Genomic DNA, 16,122 nt, shown 5'->3' on the forward strand with positions numbered 1-16,122 from the left:
AATGTGACACCAGCGACATCGCGGACTTGGGTCCTCCTACAAAACGTTCCAAGACCGATATGGAGAAGCCTGTCTCACTCTATCCGAAGTGGTCAAGCTCTGGTTCTTTCTGGAAGAATGCGAAGGTATGGTACTCCGAGGGCGACACTGTCATTATCTGCGAAGGCATGGGGTTTCGAGTTCAGAGACAGACCATTGTCGATCGCTCCGAGGTCTTGCGTAAGATGTTCGACGACTCGACTTTGACTTCCGAAGAGATCTACGAAGGTTGCAATGTGATTCGCGTCGAAGGTAGCTCCGTAGATTTCTATTACTTGTTTCAAGCTCTACGAGGCGAAAGGTAAGTCTTTCCTCTGTCTCATACGGTTTAGTACTTGGTTTCACCTCATGAACGTTGTACGGTAGCTATCTACGAGAACTATGTGATACAGAGGCCGAGGCGGTACACCAAGTACGTCATCAACTTTCTGTTTCGCCGTATATGCTCTGACGAGTGAGTCTGTGCGTCGCGCAGTTGCTCCGCTCATCAACTAAATACACCGTCAAAGGCATTCGCGACTATGCCATCGCCTGGATCACTTCTCATTTTCCTGACACGTTCGAAAAGTATAAATCCGTCGAACGACCGTCGGAGTTCTCCTCAGTGTACGCGTCTCAGTGCTGGCACGCCTTAGAAATTGCCAAAGAGTTCTCGATCCCGATCATTATTCCCGCCGCGCTTTATGCGTGCTCTCTCATGAGTGGCGACGACATACGACAGTTCAGAAACGGCTATTTAATGGACCTCTATCCCCGTGTCCAAGCGACGTTGGATGATTTCCGAGACCAGTTCAGGGCCGACAAACGTGAGCGCTTACGCAAGTTCCGTAAATGCTAGAACACGGATAAAAAAATACATCTGGCAGCGGACCGATGGACGTTGTTCTTTTTCGGATGAAGGTTCTGTGTTATCAGAGTCTGCTGGTTATGATGTATTCCATGGCACGGTCACTCGTTTGGATCCTTGCGAGAAGTGTCTGCCCGGGATCGAAAAGGAGGAGCAGGATATGAAGAATATTTTGTGGGACAGTCTTCCGCTTCATTGTGGTTTCAGTGACTGGGAGAGGGTACGGCTGTTGCAGGCGGCAGCTGATAAAAGGAGGAAATAGTCATTTGAAGGTGAATCCTCTCTCTAATTTGATATTCTGCTACGAGTTTCTCGCTGACACGATCTCTTGTGCGACAAAGCGCACTCGTTTGGACAAACCCCACTAATCTCTCTCGGAGCCTCCCTACAAATGTTTATTTTATCCTTGTTCAGATGAAATACATGTTGTGTTTCTTGGGGCATATATATAATGCACCAATGCCAACGTACTTATCGCATCTTCTCAGCTCGTTGTACCGAAGTTTGCAAGATTTTGCCTTGAACGTGCTCTGTGTGGCGCAAACGTGTGTCCCTCGCCACACTCGATCGTCGGCGGAGACCCGTTTCGTCGCATTTGCGTTCCGGTTCAACCCGAGTCTTGCAGTCTTCTCCTCTTCGTGACCCTCAACCAAAGCCTCAGCACCATCTCTGGCTCGAGTTCCACAAAGAGGTCCCATACCTATTGCCTCTCTTAGTCATCTTTCGTGATACCCTCCCACCTTTGAGGGTATCTTGTTCGAGAGCGAAAATTTTTGTCGTGTTCTATACCTATCGGTTTCTCTTCGAGTCCATCAGTTACCTGGACCAGAGGAGTCTTCCTGGTTGAGACCACTCACCCTATGAAGGAATTCAGCCTTTATCCCTTTGCAGCGTTGGTGTATCTCCCAACCAATAGGCAGTTGAACCAAGGCCCTGAAACCCGAAGTGAACATCCTCAGCGCTTAATGGCACGAGGTTGTTATAGCTGTAGTGGCGAAGTTTCCCTGTCTGCGATCTGAACTCGAAGGCCATCTCCTGTTCATCTTCCAAAGATCATCTAGCATCGTCTTCCACGTATCAGTCCCCATCTACCACTAATTCTTACCTTGACTCACACGCAAAAGACTGTCCAGATGGCAAGCAGTCAGAATGACGGCGTACTCGTGGTAAGCTATAGATCTATCGATGTTCTTTTGTCTTCATTGACATGATATCAGGTCGGCGCTGGCCCAACTGGCCTGACTATGGCCATTGTGCTCATGATGCAAGGCGTTCCGACGAGAATCATCGATGAGAAGGCCCAGTACTCGACAAGCAGTCGCGGTACCGGCGTCCAGGTAAGCACCATTCTCCTGCACATTTTCGATCACGAGACACTGAGCTCTTGTTTGGGGATAACAGGCTCGCCAGCTGGAACTCCTTTCCTTTATATGGTGCGAAGCACTTACTCACCGCATAAGTCGAACACCGGGAAGACCCGGTCACAGGAGGGTCAAATTCGCCTCTAAGAGTTATCTGTCTTGTCAAAATGCTCCTTTTGATGAAAGGAAGAGATCCCCAAGACAGATTTCCAAAATAATTAAAACTGAGGGACTTTCAAAGTTCCCACCCACCAGATTTGGCGGGTTTCGATTTCTCCCGCCAGACAATTAATATTTAATAGAATTGTTTATTATTTATGAGAGTCCCGGGTTTTTTTAATATGCTCCAGGAATTTTCTTTCAATAAACTGGAATTTCGACCTCCCGGGCACAAATTTGGCGGTTGAATATTATATGCGGTGACTAAGTGCTTCGCACCATAGGTTGTGTCGACGAAGTCCTCGAGAATGCCACTCCTCCGTTTGTAATTCGTATATATGCCTCACCCGATGGAGTCAATACCGTCAAAGATTTCGAGTGGAGTCCACCCTTGAAGGAGAGCCCATCGATTCTATTCGTAAGTTGTCCATGATCGTTTTATTGTTCTAGTAGATAACCCTCTTTCTCTCCCAATCAGCGCAGTATAGCCAGTACGAGCCAGGCATCACTCGAAGCTGCTCTTCGTAAGCGCCTTGAGGCGCTCGGAGGTTGCGTTGAACTGTCCACTTCCTTAGTGGGACTTCGTGAGGGTGAAAATTACGCTGCTGCAGAGACCATCCACAGGTCTCCGACTGGTGAACCTGCAGCCACAGTAACTAGAAAGTATGCATCTGTGGTCGCGGCAGACGGTGCCAAAGGTATCTCCTGCGATTTACATCTACTTTGTGACGTTCATCCTTTTTACTAGGCCGTATCCGGTCCATGGTCGGTGTCAACTTCCTCGGTGAGATGCGTAAAGCAGAACGCATGTTCATAGCAGACGTTACTGCCGATGGCTTGGATGGAGAGGTAAATACTTCCTCGTCTTCTCACTTCCTCAAATGCACTGAATACGTATATCATGAAGCATTGGCATCGATGGGGAGACATGTCGAACCTGAGGTAATTTTGGTCTACCATCACAGGAGCTCATCGAGGACTAATCAGTTTGACCTTCCAGCTGTTTCTTGAAACCCATGGTCCCATTCCCACGATTCCAGCTTCAATCCATAGGACCCCAGCTCCCTGAGAGACTGCCAACTAATGTAGACAAGCTCCAGAATTTTTTCTCTGGAATATCGGGTCGTCACGACATCATTCTCTCCGACATGACCTGGAGCACTGAATGGCGGTCAGTTTTATTCTCTTTACCTGCAGCCCCTTTCCTCAGCGCTATGTATATACCACAGGGCAAATATACGAATGGTGGACATGTTCTCCACAGGACATGTTCATTTCATCGGAGGTAAGCTCGGAGCGGACCGTACTTTTTGAGCGTGAACGCTGCCTAATCCATGTGTGAATGCTATAGATGCAGCTCATTGCCACTCACCTGCTGGCGGTCAGGGAGTCGTGACCGGGATGACAGACGCAGTGAGTATAAACATTCTCGACGGCAATGAAAATACGTCTGACGAGCCCTTTCGCCCAGTTTAACCTTGCGTGGAAACTCGCCCTCGCCTACCGTGGTCTCGCCTCTGAGGCTCTTCTTCCATCGTACCAGACCGAGCGCATGCCCGTCGTCGCCAATATGCTCAGTCTCACGAACGCCCTCCACGCACGCACCATCGGTGCTCAACCCCAAATGGCCGACAACGCCTCGGAGAGTGCTGCTCGGGATCCCATGTATCGAGACAACGCTCTGTCACAGCTTTGGGTGAATTATCGCTGGAGTTCTATTGTGGTGGACGAGCGATTCCCTAGGAGGACATCGGAGGATCCCCATATGAATCCATTTGGAGTCGAAGGAGACACTCTCCAGGCGGGGGACCGTGCACCGGATGCTACCTCGCTTCGCGAGGTCGACGCTACTACGGAAATCATTTCTTCCTCCGAAACGACGCTGTTCAAGGTATACTCGCCTACCGTCCATACCCTGATCGTTTTCCCGGGTAACAAATTCTTACCCTTCGACCTCGAGTTTGCGTCGAGATATCGCACTATGGCCATCTTGACCCTCTGGATTATAATACCTTCTGGACAGCCGGCTGGAGACGTGGCAGCGGATAAGATATTCATCGATGCAGCTGGGCATGCACGATCTGGATATGGACTATCGTCAGCGCCTGCCGACTCTGAAACTCACTATTTCTTGGTTAGGCCGGATGGGATGATTGGAGCGTACGGTACTGGCCCTGGTATAGTTCAAGAATACTTTCGCAATATCCTGCGTTCAGATGATTGAGTTGGCCATTTTTTGCCCCTGTAACCCCACGCATGTTTAATCGAGATAAATACTGTGTTCCGGAGAAACTCTGCATTATGTGTATAGAGGATGGATGACAGTAGTACGCATGTATTATTTTCGAAGTCGAAGACGGTCATACCGTCCGTTCATCTCCATGATAGACCTCCGGAGCCTAAGTCATACAAGTATAGCGTGAGCACAACGTCCGACCAAGAGAATGTTAACTGACGGAAGTGGGTGGGATGAAGGAGAACGTACGTGATCTGTTCGTAACAATAATCCCTCGTCTCCTGGAAGTTCTTCAGTCTGTGCCGTTTGTGCATGAGGGTGAGCATCACGCAGATGGTTGCCATCGCTATTCCGAAAGTGTTAACATCGATTGGTTGCCAAAGAGCGTGAAATGCTGTTTACCTGCGATGATAGAAATGGCTGTGACAGCATACTGCCACCCTGCCATGGTATACGGCGCATTCGGCGGGCTCTGGCAGGATCCCTGCAAGCACAAATACTATAAACCATCATTCCAGCATCAGTCACACTTTTCGACAGCAGCCTACACGACTGACGTTGGAGAAAGGGGAGGGACTCACGCTCTGGCAATCCCTATGAAACCTGCACGTCTCACCCACCATCCTAACCGGTTGACACGTCGCCGTATCATTACTACAGAACAAACTCGCAGTGAGACAATTATCCCGCGCGATTACGTTGACGTAGTGTTCTCCGTCGTGTGTTTTATATTCGTGCGAAATGACTTCGGAGGTGCAGGGCTGGTTGATGCCTACGTTCGCGTATCTGTATCACGATCAGACAAAAATCAACAAAGAAGTCTTAAGGCAGGATGAACAGGCGAAACATACGCGCAAACACCCTTCAAACAAACACTCCCATTCACATTCATCCTATCGCCAAGCCCTGCACCCTCGCTATCCCACCCTTCCATCGCAACACACTGCTCATCCCTCCCCATCTCACACTCCCCTCCCACCTCTCTCTGCCCCACGCATCCACTCCCATCATCCGGACAGAACGCACCCTCAGGACACAGGCTCGGAACGACTTCATCAGGGAGATATCCGTATGCGAATTCGTCGCGGCGGCAGACTCGTGGCTGACAGGTCCCGTTCGTGGCGGAGGAGCAGAACGATTTAGGATCGCAGTCGGATATGAATTTGTGGGAGAGGGTGTCGAGGTGGTTATTTGGGGCTGAGCAGGAGCGTCCGACGGTGGATGGGAGGTCTGAGTCTGAGGGTGCGAAGGAGGTGGATTGGGCGTTTGAGATGTCGAGTGCGAGAGCCATGACGAGGACCACTGGTAGCGGGTAGACGAGGAGCATTTTCTCGGAGGTGGTGGTATCTGTAGCTGGTGGCAAAGCTAGAAACATCCAGACGTCTCGATATTGTTGAACGAATCCATATAGTCAGCTTAGTCCGTCAGGCCAGGTGTGATCCAGATCATCGAAGTTCAGGCAGAGCCTGAGTGAGACATATCCATTATCATGTTCGAAGACGTGATGACATCCATAAAAGTAGAAGAAGCTGTACGGCCTGCACCAGAGGGCCTTGAAATGGGAGTAAAAGATGGCATATGCTGTCACTCGATAGGACCTGATAGGACGAGTCAAGCTTCAAGAAGTTCTACATCAAGGTCGTCCGAAATTCAAAGAACGACAAGTGAACCGGCGCCGCCCGGAACTACGTTCCCACGCCTCAAGCTTGTTTCCAGGTCGTGCCACAGCGACGCCACACGTCCAACAATGCGTTCTCGATGTTCATGAGTTAAATCAGGTTTTCTCTCTCTCCCACTAGTCGACTCACACTACTAGTATCAGTGTCGAGCCACAAGAGCTCTTGATCGTGCCAAAAGAAATACATCAAAGACGTGAAGAACGTAAAAGCAAAAACATGAACATGAACTCAAAGCAAGCCCGTAAATCATACTAATCAAAACACTACTTATCCTACAATCCGCAACCCTTCTCTCTCGACATCTCACATAATAACTCCGACATCACTATCCTCCACAGCATCATCTGTACAACACCCCTACACTCGTCAGTCGCCCCTCTTCCCATCCTCAACCCTCACACTCCCTCCCTTCACTTCCCCCACACCCATCCCGCTCGACCCACTCGACCCAAATCCCTCTCCAGCTTCCACATCCACATCCGTGACATTCGCCTCTGCGCGGTAATCCGAGAGGTAGAAGTATACCGCTGGGAGCGCGACGAAGAGGGCGCCGATGATGTTGCCGATGTAAGCTGCTATGAACGATCTATTCAGGAAAATGGAGATGTGTGAGTATTTTATTAAGGAGAGGGAATAAGAGACGGAGAAAGGAGAGCACTTACTTGCGGATGTATTCTGCGGTGGTCAACTGTTATGAAGATCAGTGAAACGAAGTGCGAAGTTAGATCAACGGAAAAACGTACGTCTGCGTGGAACATAATCCCCAATGGCACAGAAAACATATTCGCCACAACTACACACAAAAACAAACACAACATCAGCGCTCCTCCCTACCTCGCAATCATTGACTCAAAGCAGCGCACCGTGATCATATCCACACGACACGAATATCTGCACATTACCACTCGGCGTAAGCCCTAAATAATCCCAAACGCGTGAGATATGAAACGAAGAGCGCACCCAAATCGGTATCCAAATCGCGAATATCTTCGAGATCGTCTCCCGCGCCCCGGCTGCCTGCCATATCGCGATACTCACGAGCCAATTGCAGCCTATCCCGCGAAGGAAGATCTGGTGCCATTGGGGATCGCCGGCTTTATGGCTTCATCGCCGAAACGGAGGGAGATCAAGTTAGCAGGAAATGAATGGAAGACAAACGGGAAGGAAATAGAGAGGTTGGACTGTGGGGAGTGAGAGCATGAGTGAGAAACTGACATGGCGAACGTCTGTACGAAGGTATCGTACGGTGCCGTCGAAATGATGCCAGAATCTACAAATCACAGGAACAGAAACGCCCCGCACTTGGTTAGAGTAGTTCGAGGGGCGTAACGGCGTAATGCGGCGCGGAAGAAGACCCACATTTGACGAGGATGGCAGCGAAGAACAGGCTTCCGGTAAGGTTGCCAAAGGTCACTGTCGAGTGTCAGTCAGCGTCAACGTCGATGTCAGGACGATCAATCAGCAGCGGATTTTTAGGTCGTCAGCCTGAGCTGCGCCATGCGTTACTAGCTGGAAAGCCATCCGAATGAAAGGTAAAAGAAAAAGGGGAGCTGCGAAGGGGATAGAATTACGAAGGGAAAAAAGGTAACAAACGCAGAATTCCCTGAATGGGAGAGGATACGAGACGAACATACCGACGAGCCAGTTCAGAGGAATACTCCACCACGGAATTGCGCCTTTGATGGCAGCCATGGGGAAGATCTATCATTGCGAGAGTGAGGCTACAGTCAGCTTACTCTTCGCGTCGTGGTAATCCACTTTCCAGAAAAGGAGAAGGAATTTCTACTTCCAGGAGAGGATTTGCGATCTCAACGGACTCAGGATGATGGATAGAATTTTGACAGATGAAGATGCGTTGGAAGGAGTGGGGTAGACGAAAGATGCGACTAAGACCGCTACGTTGTCAGAAGAAAGAGCTGCGGAAGTACTGACCATCATGTTACTCGTAAGAAGCTCCTGTCCTTGCAAGACGATCCTAAATCCAAAATAGCGAAACATTAGTAACACCATCCCATGCATAGATGCAAAAACTCGAGACGTGGCAACGCTTCACCACGAAATCGCCGAAATTATGCAATAGAAATGCCGCAGTTGAACGAAAAAAGACAGGATCGATACGCACATCACTAAACCCACAGGAAAAACAAACCCTCCCAGCACCTTCACGATCCCCGGGTTCGACGCCGTGAGCCCTGCCGCTCCACCCTGGATGACCTCAGAGAGCAGACCGCCGAAGGAGAGCATCGCGCCTGCCATAAACTGGTCACGCCACCCATCCCCGATAGTCAGCGATCGCTGGCAGGCAAATTAAGGGTATGTCATGGAAGAGAGATGTACGCACGGCCTTGAAAAATATCATGTCTAGCCTCGTCCGATGTTTCAACACCGCAGACTCGACAAGCGCGACCGCGACCTCCGCAGGCTTGAGCGTACTCGGTGTCGGCGTGTACGGCATCTTATATCTAGTGTTTCGTGTTATTCGTATACTGAAGTGATACTTCGATGGGAAGTCCCAGCACGACCGACGAGAACTATGAAGAAAGGTGAAGTTGCTGAACCAAAAGGGAGGGCAAGGGGCAACGAGCCAGCTAGCGTGGCGGGTCTTCTTATAAATATACGAACGCAACCCTATACTTAGTGCGTTTTCTCGAGCGAATGAGCGTCGAGCTTGGGCGCCTTCCCTACCCTGACCAGTTGACGTAGGAACAGTTTCCCATATAGGGCGAAGAAGGACCCATGGCCCGTGAGACTAAGCGACCTCTCAATGGAGGACGGGAGTGCTTGTGAGAACCGGAGGTTGGTCTGGTGAGCTGTTGTGTTGAGCGGGCCTCCGAGAGACGGGCCGTGAGCAGAACGCAGAAAGACGAATAAAACATAAAAGGTCCTGCAAAAGGAAAGGCAAGAGAAATTGAAGAGAAAGGCACGGAGGCAGTTCTATTATTGGACGCGATATCGTGGGATCCCGATCGGTGTTTCAGCGAGCGGCCGAGGGCGATCATGCGGGGAAATAAGCTTCCATTTTGCGGGGGTGGCGAGACATGTCGACAGTTGGGCCACATCACTCAAACAGTTATGCTCAACTTCCCTAGCCCTGCCATGCTCGTTTCTCAGCCCCAAGATACAGCAATGCTTAAGGGTCGCCAGAAGTGCCTTCACATACCCACCGTCCATCCTCACCCTCGGAACCACGCCAAACGCTCCTCCATCCCGGCCACCTACAATGTTCTCTCACCTTCCTATCATCACTATCCTCAGTCCCAATAATAACCTCTGGTCCACGCCCTTCCTCCACCCATTCGACCAAAGGCAAGAGCGCATTGTGTGACGAATCGTTGCGCGCAGTACCCAAGGCACTGGGACCTCGTTGTCCAAAATGGAATGCGCCTGGTCCGCCGGTGCAGTGGGACATGCCGGGAATGAGGAAGAGGCGGTAAAAGTCTTCGATTGAAGATGGATTGGTAGGGTTAGAAGTGTTGGAGAGTGTAAAAAAGACGAGGTTATATAGTCGCTTCGAGTTTCCCGAGGCGATCAGCTACGATTTTGGTTGAGTTCCATCAGTATTGTATAAACACGAGGTTTGGAAGAGGAAACACCAACCGGGTCCATTCTTCCATGGTACGTCAAAATCTTCCCTCCCCGCACCCTGAATTTGGACAAGTCACCATCCCAAGTCGCCACACCACCCGGATTAATGCTGTCCGCGAACTCAATATCTTTGAGGCCAAAGTCATCGAGCGTACGAGAGCTGTCGTTGTAGATCGCATAGCGCCACCAATCCTATATCCGTCTCAGTATAATCAGAAAATAGTTGTATAAGGGGTAGAAAGTACGATGACTGAAGAGAGATGTGAAACGCACGAAAGTATAGAAGAATATCTCCGGGGCGAAGACTCGATTCCTCATCGGTATCCTTTCCGCACCGGGATCAAATCTCGGATACAACACCGTCTCTCCATCTCTTCCCACCAACGGTGAGTATATGTTCTTCAATGCATCCACCTGCGTCTCCGTCAAACATACTCTCTTCTTTATATTTCCCTCTCTCTCAACATCTTCATCCGACTCCTCGCCGCACAACAGCAGACTTGGATCGAACAGGCACTCATCCGGCTCCGTCACAATCCCGTCCATCCTGCCATCCAACGCATCGCACTGTCTCAACACCTCCTCACTAACCAAATCCCACCCTTCCTCATCAATAAACTGCGCGCTTTCTCGCCCTTTACCGCTCCCCGCACCCACAGCCCGACTAATTATCCCGCTCCATCCCAACAGATGCTGCATATCAACCGCAGGAGCACCCGCGAGGATCCCATCAAAATCTCCGGGGAATTTAAGTGCGGACTGGATGCCTTGTCGTCCACCAGTGGAACACCCTATGTAGTACGACCGTAATGGAAGTGATGAAGGAGGGGAGTAATAATGCGCTGCGATGACCCGAGAGAGCTGGGCGATAGTATGTATTGAACGCCACGCGAAGTCGTTTATCACTTCGGGAGAGTCGAGGAATGGGAGGCCGCCGACGCCGTCGTGGCCGTTGTCAGAGGCGATGGTGGCGAAGTGGAAGGAGGAGCCGTAGTCGAGGTTGCCGTAGTCGATACCTATACGCCACTATGTTCATTATGTTGTAATATAGTTAAGTAAACCGGAAGAAACGTACATCCATTCAAACCACCATTGCCCACGGTCAATACCCTCCCGTACCATCCCTCAGCTTCCTCCTTCATCGGGAGCCACATTTCGAACTTGACCCTCGAGCTCTCCGTCGTGTTAACCTGTCCTACAACTCTACATATATCGGAAGATACATATGCCTTAGACGTGCACGACCCTGCGGTCTGGATTGTGGAGTTCGCGACGACATGGGTGATAGAGGATATGGAGGTGTTGGAGGTAAGGAGGAGGGTGGGGAGGGTCGTTTGGAGGGTGATACATGAGTTGACGTTGGGAGTCGTGGTTGTGTCTGTCGACAAGTCGGTTTGTTTGAAGAGATGGGACGAGAGAAAAAATTGAAAGTTGTTGGGGCCTGCGATAAATGGGATGAAGCTCGCGAAGATTCCTGTCACTGTCCACGACAACGATAATGGCATGGCGGCTACTGATCAGGACAGAGCCAGTTTGATCAAGCTATAGCTTAAGATGAACACAAAGAGTTCTCCAAAGCAGATGTTGAGAGCGAGATGACATATAATCCCAGACGCCAGGGAAGAAGGGAACATTTTCGTGAAAGTCGAGCATGGGAGCACGGATGTGGTGGGTGGCGCACGGCCGTGTGGCGAGAGCAAATCCGGAAGAAAGGGGTTCCGGCTTATTCCGCGTATGCTCTCACGATTTGTTGCACCATAACCTTGCCATAGCCTTTCCTCTGACCATCTCAGACATCCATGACCCTTATCCTATCATGACTCCCGTGATTCTGATTATATTGAAAGCGTGGTAGTTACGAGCGATATACACACTCTGTAAGTATTACGGCTGCCTCTCCGTTCAACATCCGGAGTCGACACGCTGGATAACGGTGGGGTCCGATCAGATCATGGGCGTCGTATTTTGGTGAGCTTCTTGTCTCTGAGGTTTTGTTTCTCATTCCATATTTACAATTGAATGAAGACACTGACTGTTTGCGCTTAAGTTTTGATATTGCACAGAGATTGCTGCTGTGGCGCTTGCGCTCTGGATCCCCTTTGAACCACACGGCAAATGCATGCTTATTCTGGTCCGTCCGGCTAAAAGACAAAATTTTGCGCAACCAAAAGCCACCCATATTTTTCGTTCTTCCGATGGCAATGGGTAAAGTCGACAAGTACGGTGGAAAAAACGCCGGCGCGTTCCTTCGGACAGTGACGCTGCGAGGCCTCGGCTTCGGCAGTGCAAGTATTTTTATCGCGATCTTATAGGCGGCCAATGCAGTCCTGAGTATGTGCTTGAAATATGGCTTCCTTGAAATACATCTGTTGTGAATGATGGCTTTTTGGTAATGATTCGAGAGTCGTCATCCTTGGATCCAATTATATCGCTGAAACCTTGGAACATAATAACCATAGGCCCATTCTGGGTCTTCCTTTGACCGGGCTCATGTACAAATGCGATGCCTTTCCGTGCTGTACCTCGATGCCCAGGTATTCTGCTCAATTTCCGCCGTTTGTGCTCTCGAACATTATCATTTATTTAAACTAACGGTCTTTGCAGAGGAGCAATGCTTCTCGGCGCCGTCGAAGGTTCAGCGCCTCTCCATGGAGCCCAATTTGACCTTCGATCAGTTTTGTCGGGTACGTTATCCCGCTATTAGGGCATATATGTAGCGATTCACATCAGTTTTGTTTATCATTCTGTGAGCAAAAAATGTGAACTCGAAAGCTCGGATGTGGAGCTAGATATAATATCCAGTTCGCACTGAGTTTGATTTCTCGAGACCAGGTCTGCGACTGCTCCCATCCCCGTTCCCCTTGCTGATGACCTCTGGTACCGCGGTTCTTCCGGGTGCTAGTGTACATGTCCCCCTACCGAAGTGTGTCTGCTGTTTTGAACCATGTCAGCTAACGGGGAGAGATGGGAGGAGGCCACTTTCGCGTCGAAACCACACGGAGTGTAAATTCAGCTTCAACGCTCCAACGGGTCAAAATTGCGAAGTGTTGAACCCGTCCTGGGTTCAATTCACATTGCCAAAACGCGATGTGAACCGCTACGTATATGCCCTATTGAATCCAGTGAATTATAATTTATAGTCAGTTCCTCCTAGAATTTTACACAGGTTGAGCGCCTCACCCTCCGAAGGGTATAAAGGTTTCTCTGCTCTGCCCGGCTGATCTTCCCATCACATAACACACCTGTCCTTTGGGTGATCTCCTAGCCTGACGTTACTTGTCGTCTCCTCGCTTTACAAACAGCTCTCAACGCAATGACACAGACGATCTTCGATGTTCTTTGGGATATATCAACGTGAGTTACCCAGGTTGTCAATTATGACCCATGTGAAGCGCTCTAACGAGTGCCACTCGACAGCACTGGAACTGATGAATTCGGGTTCGTTTCGTCTCTGTTTATATTTGACAAAACGTTCTCATGGTAGAAGTGCAGTGCAGATGATCCCACTGCCAATACGACAACCACGCGGTCTGAAGTCAAGCATCCACGGTAATCATCGAATTTGGCATGGTCCACTGGTGTTACGGCTGTGCTGACATGTTGATCGTAGGCCGACACCTCCAGAAAGGTATAGGATTCCAAAGTACGTCGGCTTCTAGCATGTGTTTATTTGTACTCATACTGATGGCAACTTTGTCGTCCCAGCCCATCCGTACGATTATTCGCGATTATAATCGGCATCGACGAGTACAAATATGAGGGACCGAGCCTCAGGAACTTAAGAAGCGCTGTAAACGACGCCAACATGGTGGACGAGTTTTTACAGACGTCGATGGGCGTCCCAAAAGACCGAATTCAGAACCTTCGAAACGAGGATGCGAATCGCTTGGATATCCTGCAGCACGTCAGAGCGCTCGTCTCCAACCCACATATTGAAGCAGGAGACCCTGTCCTCATCTTTTTCGCCGGATATGGAGCTCGGACGACTCGTGCCGCAGGATGGCCTCAGAGCGAAAAAGCAGATTCACACTCGGTCGAGATGCTTTGCCCGTATGATTTTGTGCCGAGGACGACGGATGACCTTGAGGAGCAAGGTATCCCAGACATTACCTTAGAGGCTCTTCTCCGTAAGATTTCGGAAGCCAAGGGGGACAATATTGTGAGTTTTGACTTTGTCTTTTTCTCTTGATCCCCGCAACGCTGATAACGAACTCGATTCTTCCCGTCAGACTGTTATCCTTGACTGCTCCTTCTACGGCTCGGAGGGTAGGGTTGAATTTGTATACGAAAGTCCCTTGGTCACGGCACGCGGCGTCAACCTCCCTCATAATTATACCATGCTACCCACGATCGACGCTGACTTACTGTGGCACGATGACACATTCCTTGCTGGTAAAGCAATTGAAGGACACCGTCCCTCCCATGTCCTTTTGTCGGCTTGCAGACCCTGGCAGGACAGCAGGGAAGACAGTGGACGTGGACGGTTCACCAGAACTCTTCTGGATGCTCTGCAAAGCGTCGGTACCGATCAGCTCACTTACGAGGCTCTGGTCAATCGTCTCCCTAATATTGAGGAGTAAGCGACCATTTCACTCAAACAAACAATCTTCTATGTGTTATAACTGACCGAAATATCCTTTCTCTCCAATTCCAGCCAGAATCCGCAGCTCAAAGGCGCTCATACTTCCAGAATATTGTTCGATGCTAAGGTACCAGGCCGTGATCGCTTCCTCTACAAGGTCACCATGCCAGAGCCTGCCATCTATCAGTTGGGCGTTGGTGCGGTCTCTGGGATCACCGTCGGCGCCAGGTTCAGTGTCTATACCGACAAACGCCTCGATTCTCAACCCCTCGGCGTTCTCATCGTCACATCAGCTAGAGCTTTCACCTCAGAAGCGACGACCGAAGTACTCGACACCGTCGATGGTCTACGCACCCTCCCTCTTCCCTCTTCTGTCACCCCTTATGCGCTGCAGACTCGAGCGGGAATCAAACCTGCCTTGAGAGTGCATATCCCCAACGACCCACGCGTTCGGCATGTTTTTCATCGACTCTTGAGGGAAATGAACGAGAGCCAAAAACGGGCTAATCGGCCGATCATATTTGTCCAGCGCGATGCCTCCCCACCCCCCGACATTGCACTAGTGATCAAAGGGAATGAAGTAGCCTTCGAAACCTACAATTCGTCCTGCCGTCTTCGAGGGTTGCAACTCTGCGAACAAGTCCCATGCGACTCCGACATCGTCTTTTCCGTCATCTCCAATGCCGCAGAGTTCGCCTATTGCCTGGATCGCTCCGCGCCGACCACAACTCTCACGGGGACGGAACGTGGAGTCCGGCTGGAGTGCTTCGAGTTAGAGCAGACCACCGCTGTCGTGGATGATGACTATGTAATGCTGCCGAAGGACCCCGAGAAGAATCTCGTCGACAATGGCTCCGTAGATGTATTTGTCGAAGATGACAAGATCTACGGCTTCAAGATTGTTAACGACACCGACCTTCCTCTATGGATTGCCTTGATGTATTTTGACATGAGCGACCTAAGCATCTGTAAGTCTCCCGCCTTCCTAGCCGTGTACCAAAATGATGTAGGTATTCATTGACTCGTTACTTCCTGGCGGCCTCCTCAGCACCATACGGGCAAACGGGCCCCATTCGGACACGCGACCCTTCCGTGTACCCCCGAGACAGTATTACGATCGGTTATGGGACTCACGGATGGTCCCAAGCCCATCAATACTACCTACGCCCTGGTCAAAAGACAGATGTCGGATTTTTAAAGCTGTTCATCTCTCTGAAACCCTTTGGCTGGTCTTCGGATTTAGACCTGGTGGAACGTAGTCCATTGCACGGTGCTGCTTCCCACGATGCATTGACCCAGATGATTGAGGACATTGAACTGTGGGACACCGTTCTTGTGTCAGTCGTGCAACATTCGGGGCGTACCCCTCTGGTTTAACGTACGACGTAGGTTGAATTGGACTCGTTTGGAATTTGTTTCCATATTGATTCTTTCATGACTTCGAGGTATCTGTTTTGCTACGATCTATGGAACGTATGACTTGGTGCGAAGATTTCCAGTACGAGTAATAGAGCAGCAAAAAGAGAGTCGATGTCAGCGGAACATTATGCGGTCATGGATGATGCGCAGGAATGGCCAGATATGGAAGTGACGAAGATTGGCTTTTGTTGTTGCTCGCACACTGCTTCTGGATG

At 50.1% G+C, this 16,122-nt stretch overlaps 5 protein-coding genes across 5 annotated transcripts; 2 read left to right on the forward strand and 3 right to left on the reverse strand.

Moving 5' to 3' along the window:
- Positions 1 to 2,103: 2,103 nt before the first annotated feature.
- STEHIDRAFT_68830 (FAD/NAD-P-binding domain-containing protein) lies at positions 2,104 to 4,630 on the forward strand (the record flags this gene model as incomplete). Its single annotated transcript, XM_007310800.1, has 10 exons — positions 2,104 to 2,223; positions 2,362 to 2,377; positions 2,676 to 2,824; positions 2,885 to 3,104; positions 3,155 to 3,255; positions 3,314 to 3,348; positions 3,407 to 3,577; positions 3,636 to 3,691; positions 3,758 to 3,819; positions 3,878 to 4,630. Coding segments are annotated over 10 exons (1,683 nt in total), but the record flags the coding sequence as incomplete, so codon positions are not given.
- Positions 4,631 to 4,744: 114 nt separating this feature from the next.
- Positions 4,745 to 5,933, reverse strand: STEHIDRAFT_163139 (uncharacterized protein; the record flags this gene model as incomplete). Its single annotated transcript, XM_007310820.1, has 5 exons — positions 4,745 to 4,805; positions 4,892 to 4,988; positions 5,045 to 5,141; positions 5,200 to 5,428; positions 5,494 to 5,933. 5 exons carry the CDS (start codon positions 5,931 to 5,933, stop codon positions 4,745 to 4,747), a joined length of 924 nt encoding a protein of 307 aa, XP_007310882.1.
- A 1,008-nt stretch (positions 5,934 to 6,941) lies between these two features.
- Positions 6,942 to 8,776, reverse strand: STEHIDRAFT_68888 (Formate/nitrite transporter; the record flags this gene model as incomplete). Its single annotated transcript, XM_007310806.1, has 9 exons — positions 6,942 to 7,114; positions 7,185 to 7,212; positions 7,282 to 7,423; positions 7,537 to 7,591; positions 7,681 to 7,734; positions 7,956 to 8,022; positions 8,254 to 8,296; positions 8,444 to 8,580; positions 8,663 to 8,776. The coding sequence occupies 9 exons, from the start codon at positions 8,774 to 8,776 to the stop codon at positions 6,942 to 6,944; spliced, it is 813 nt and encodes a 270-aa protein (XP_007310868.1).
- A 472-nt stretch (positions 8,777 to 9,248) lies between these two features.
- On the reverse strand, positions 9,249 to 11,239 carry STEHIDRAFT_126211 (tannase and feruloyl esterase). The gene is made up of 4 exons (XM_007310821.1): positions 10,982 to 11,239; positions 10,180 to 10,922; positions 9,919 to 10,098; positions 9,249 to 9,853 (listed from the first exon to the last, which is right to left on the reverse strand). The coding sequence occupies exons 1-4, from the start codon at positions 11,058 to 11,060 to the stop codon at positions 9,452 to 9,454; spliced, it is 1,404 nt and encodes a 467-aa protein (XP_007310883.1). The 5' UTR covers positions 11,061 to 11,239; the 3' UTR covers positions 9,249 to 9,451.
- A 1,980-nt stretch (positions 11,240 to 13,219) lies between these two features.
- On the forward strand, positions 13,220 to 15,865 carry STEHIDRAFT_116100 (uncharacterized protein; the record flags this gene model as incomplete). Its single annotated transcript, XM_007310822.1, has 7 exons — positions 13,220 to 13,260; positions 13,399 to 13,455; positions 13,517 to 13,549; positions 13,612 to 14,065; positions 14,136 to 14,482; positions 14,561 to 15,456; positions 15,537 to 15,865. 7 exons carry the CDS (start codon positions 13,220 to 13,222, stop codon positions 15,863 to 15,865), a joined length of 2,157 nt encoding a protein of 718 aa, XP_007310884.1.
- Positions 15,866 to 16,122: the final 257 nt, after the last annotated feature.

The sequence above is a fragment of the Stereum hirsutum genome (assembly GCF_000264905.1).
Source record: "Stereum hirsutum FP-91666 SS1 unplaced genomic scaffold STEHIscaffold_22, whole genome shotgun sequence".
In the NCBI taxonomy this organism is placed as follows: Eukaryota; Fungi; Basidiomycota; class Agaricomycetes; order Russulales; family Stereaceae; genus Stereum; species Stereum hirsutum.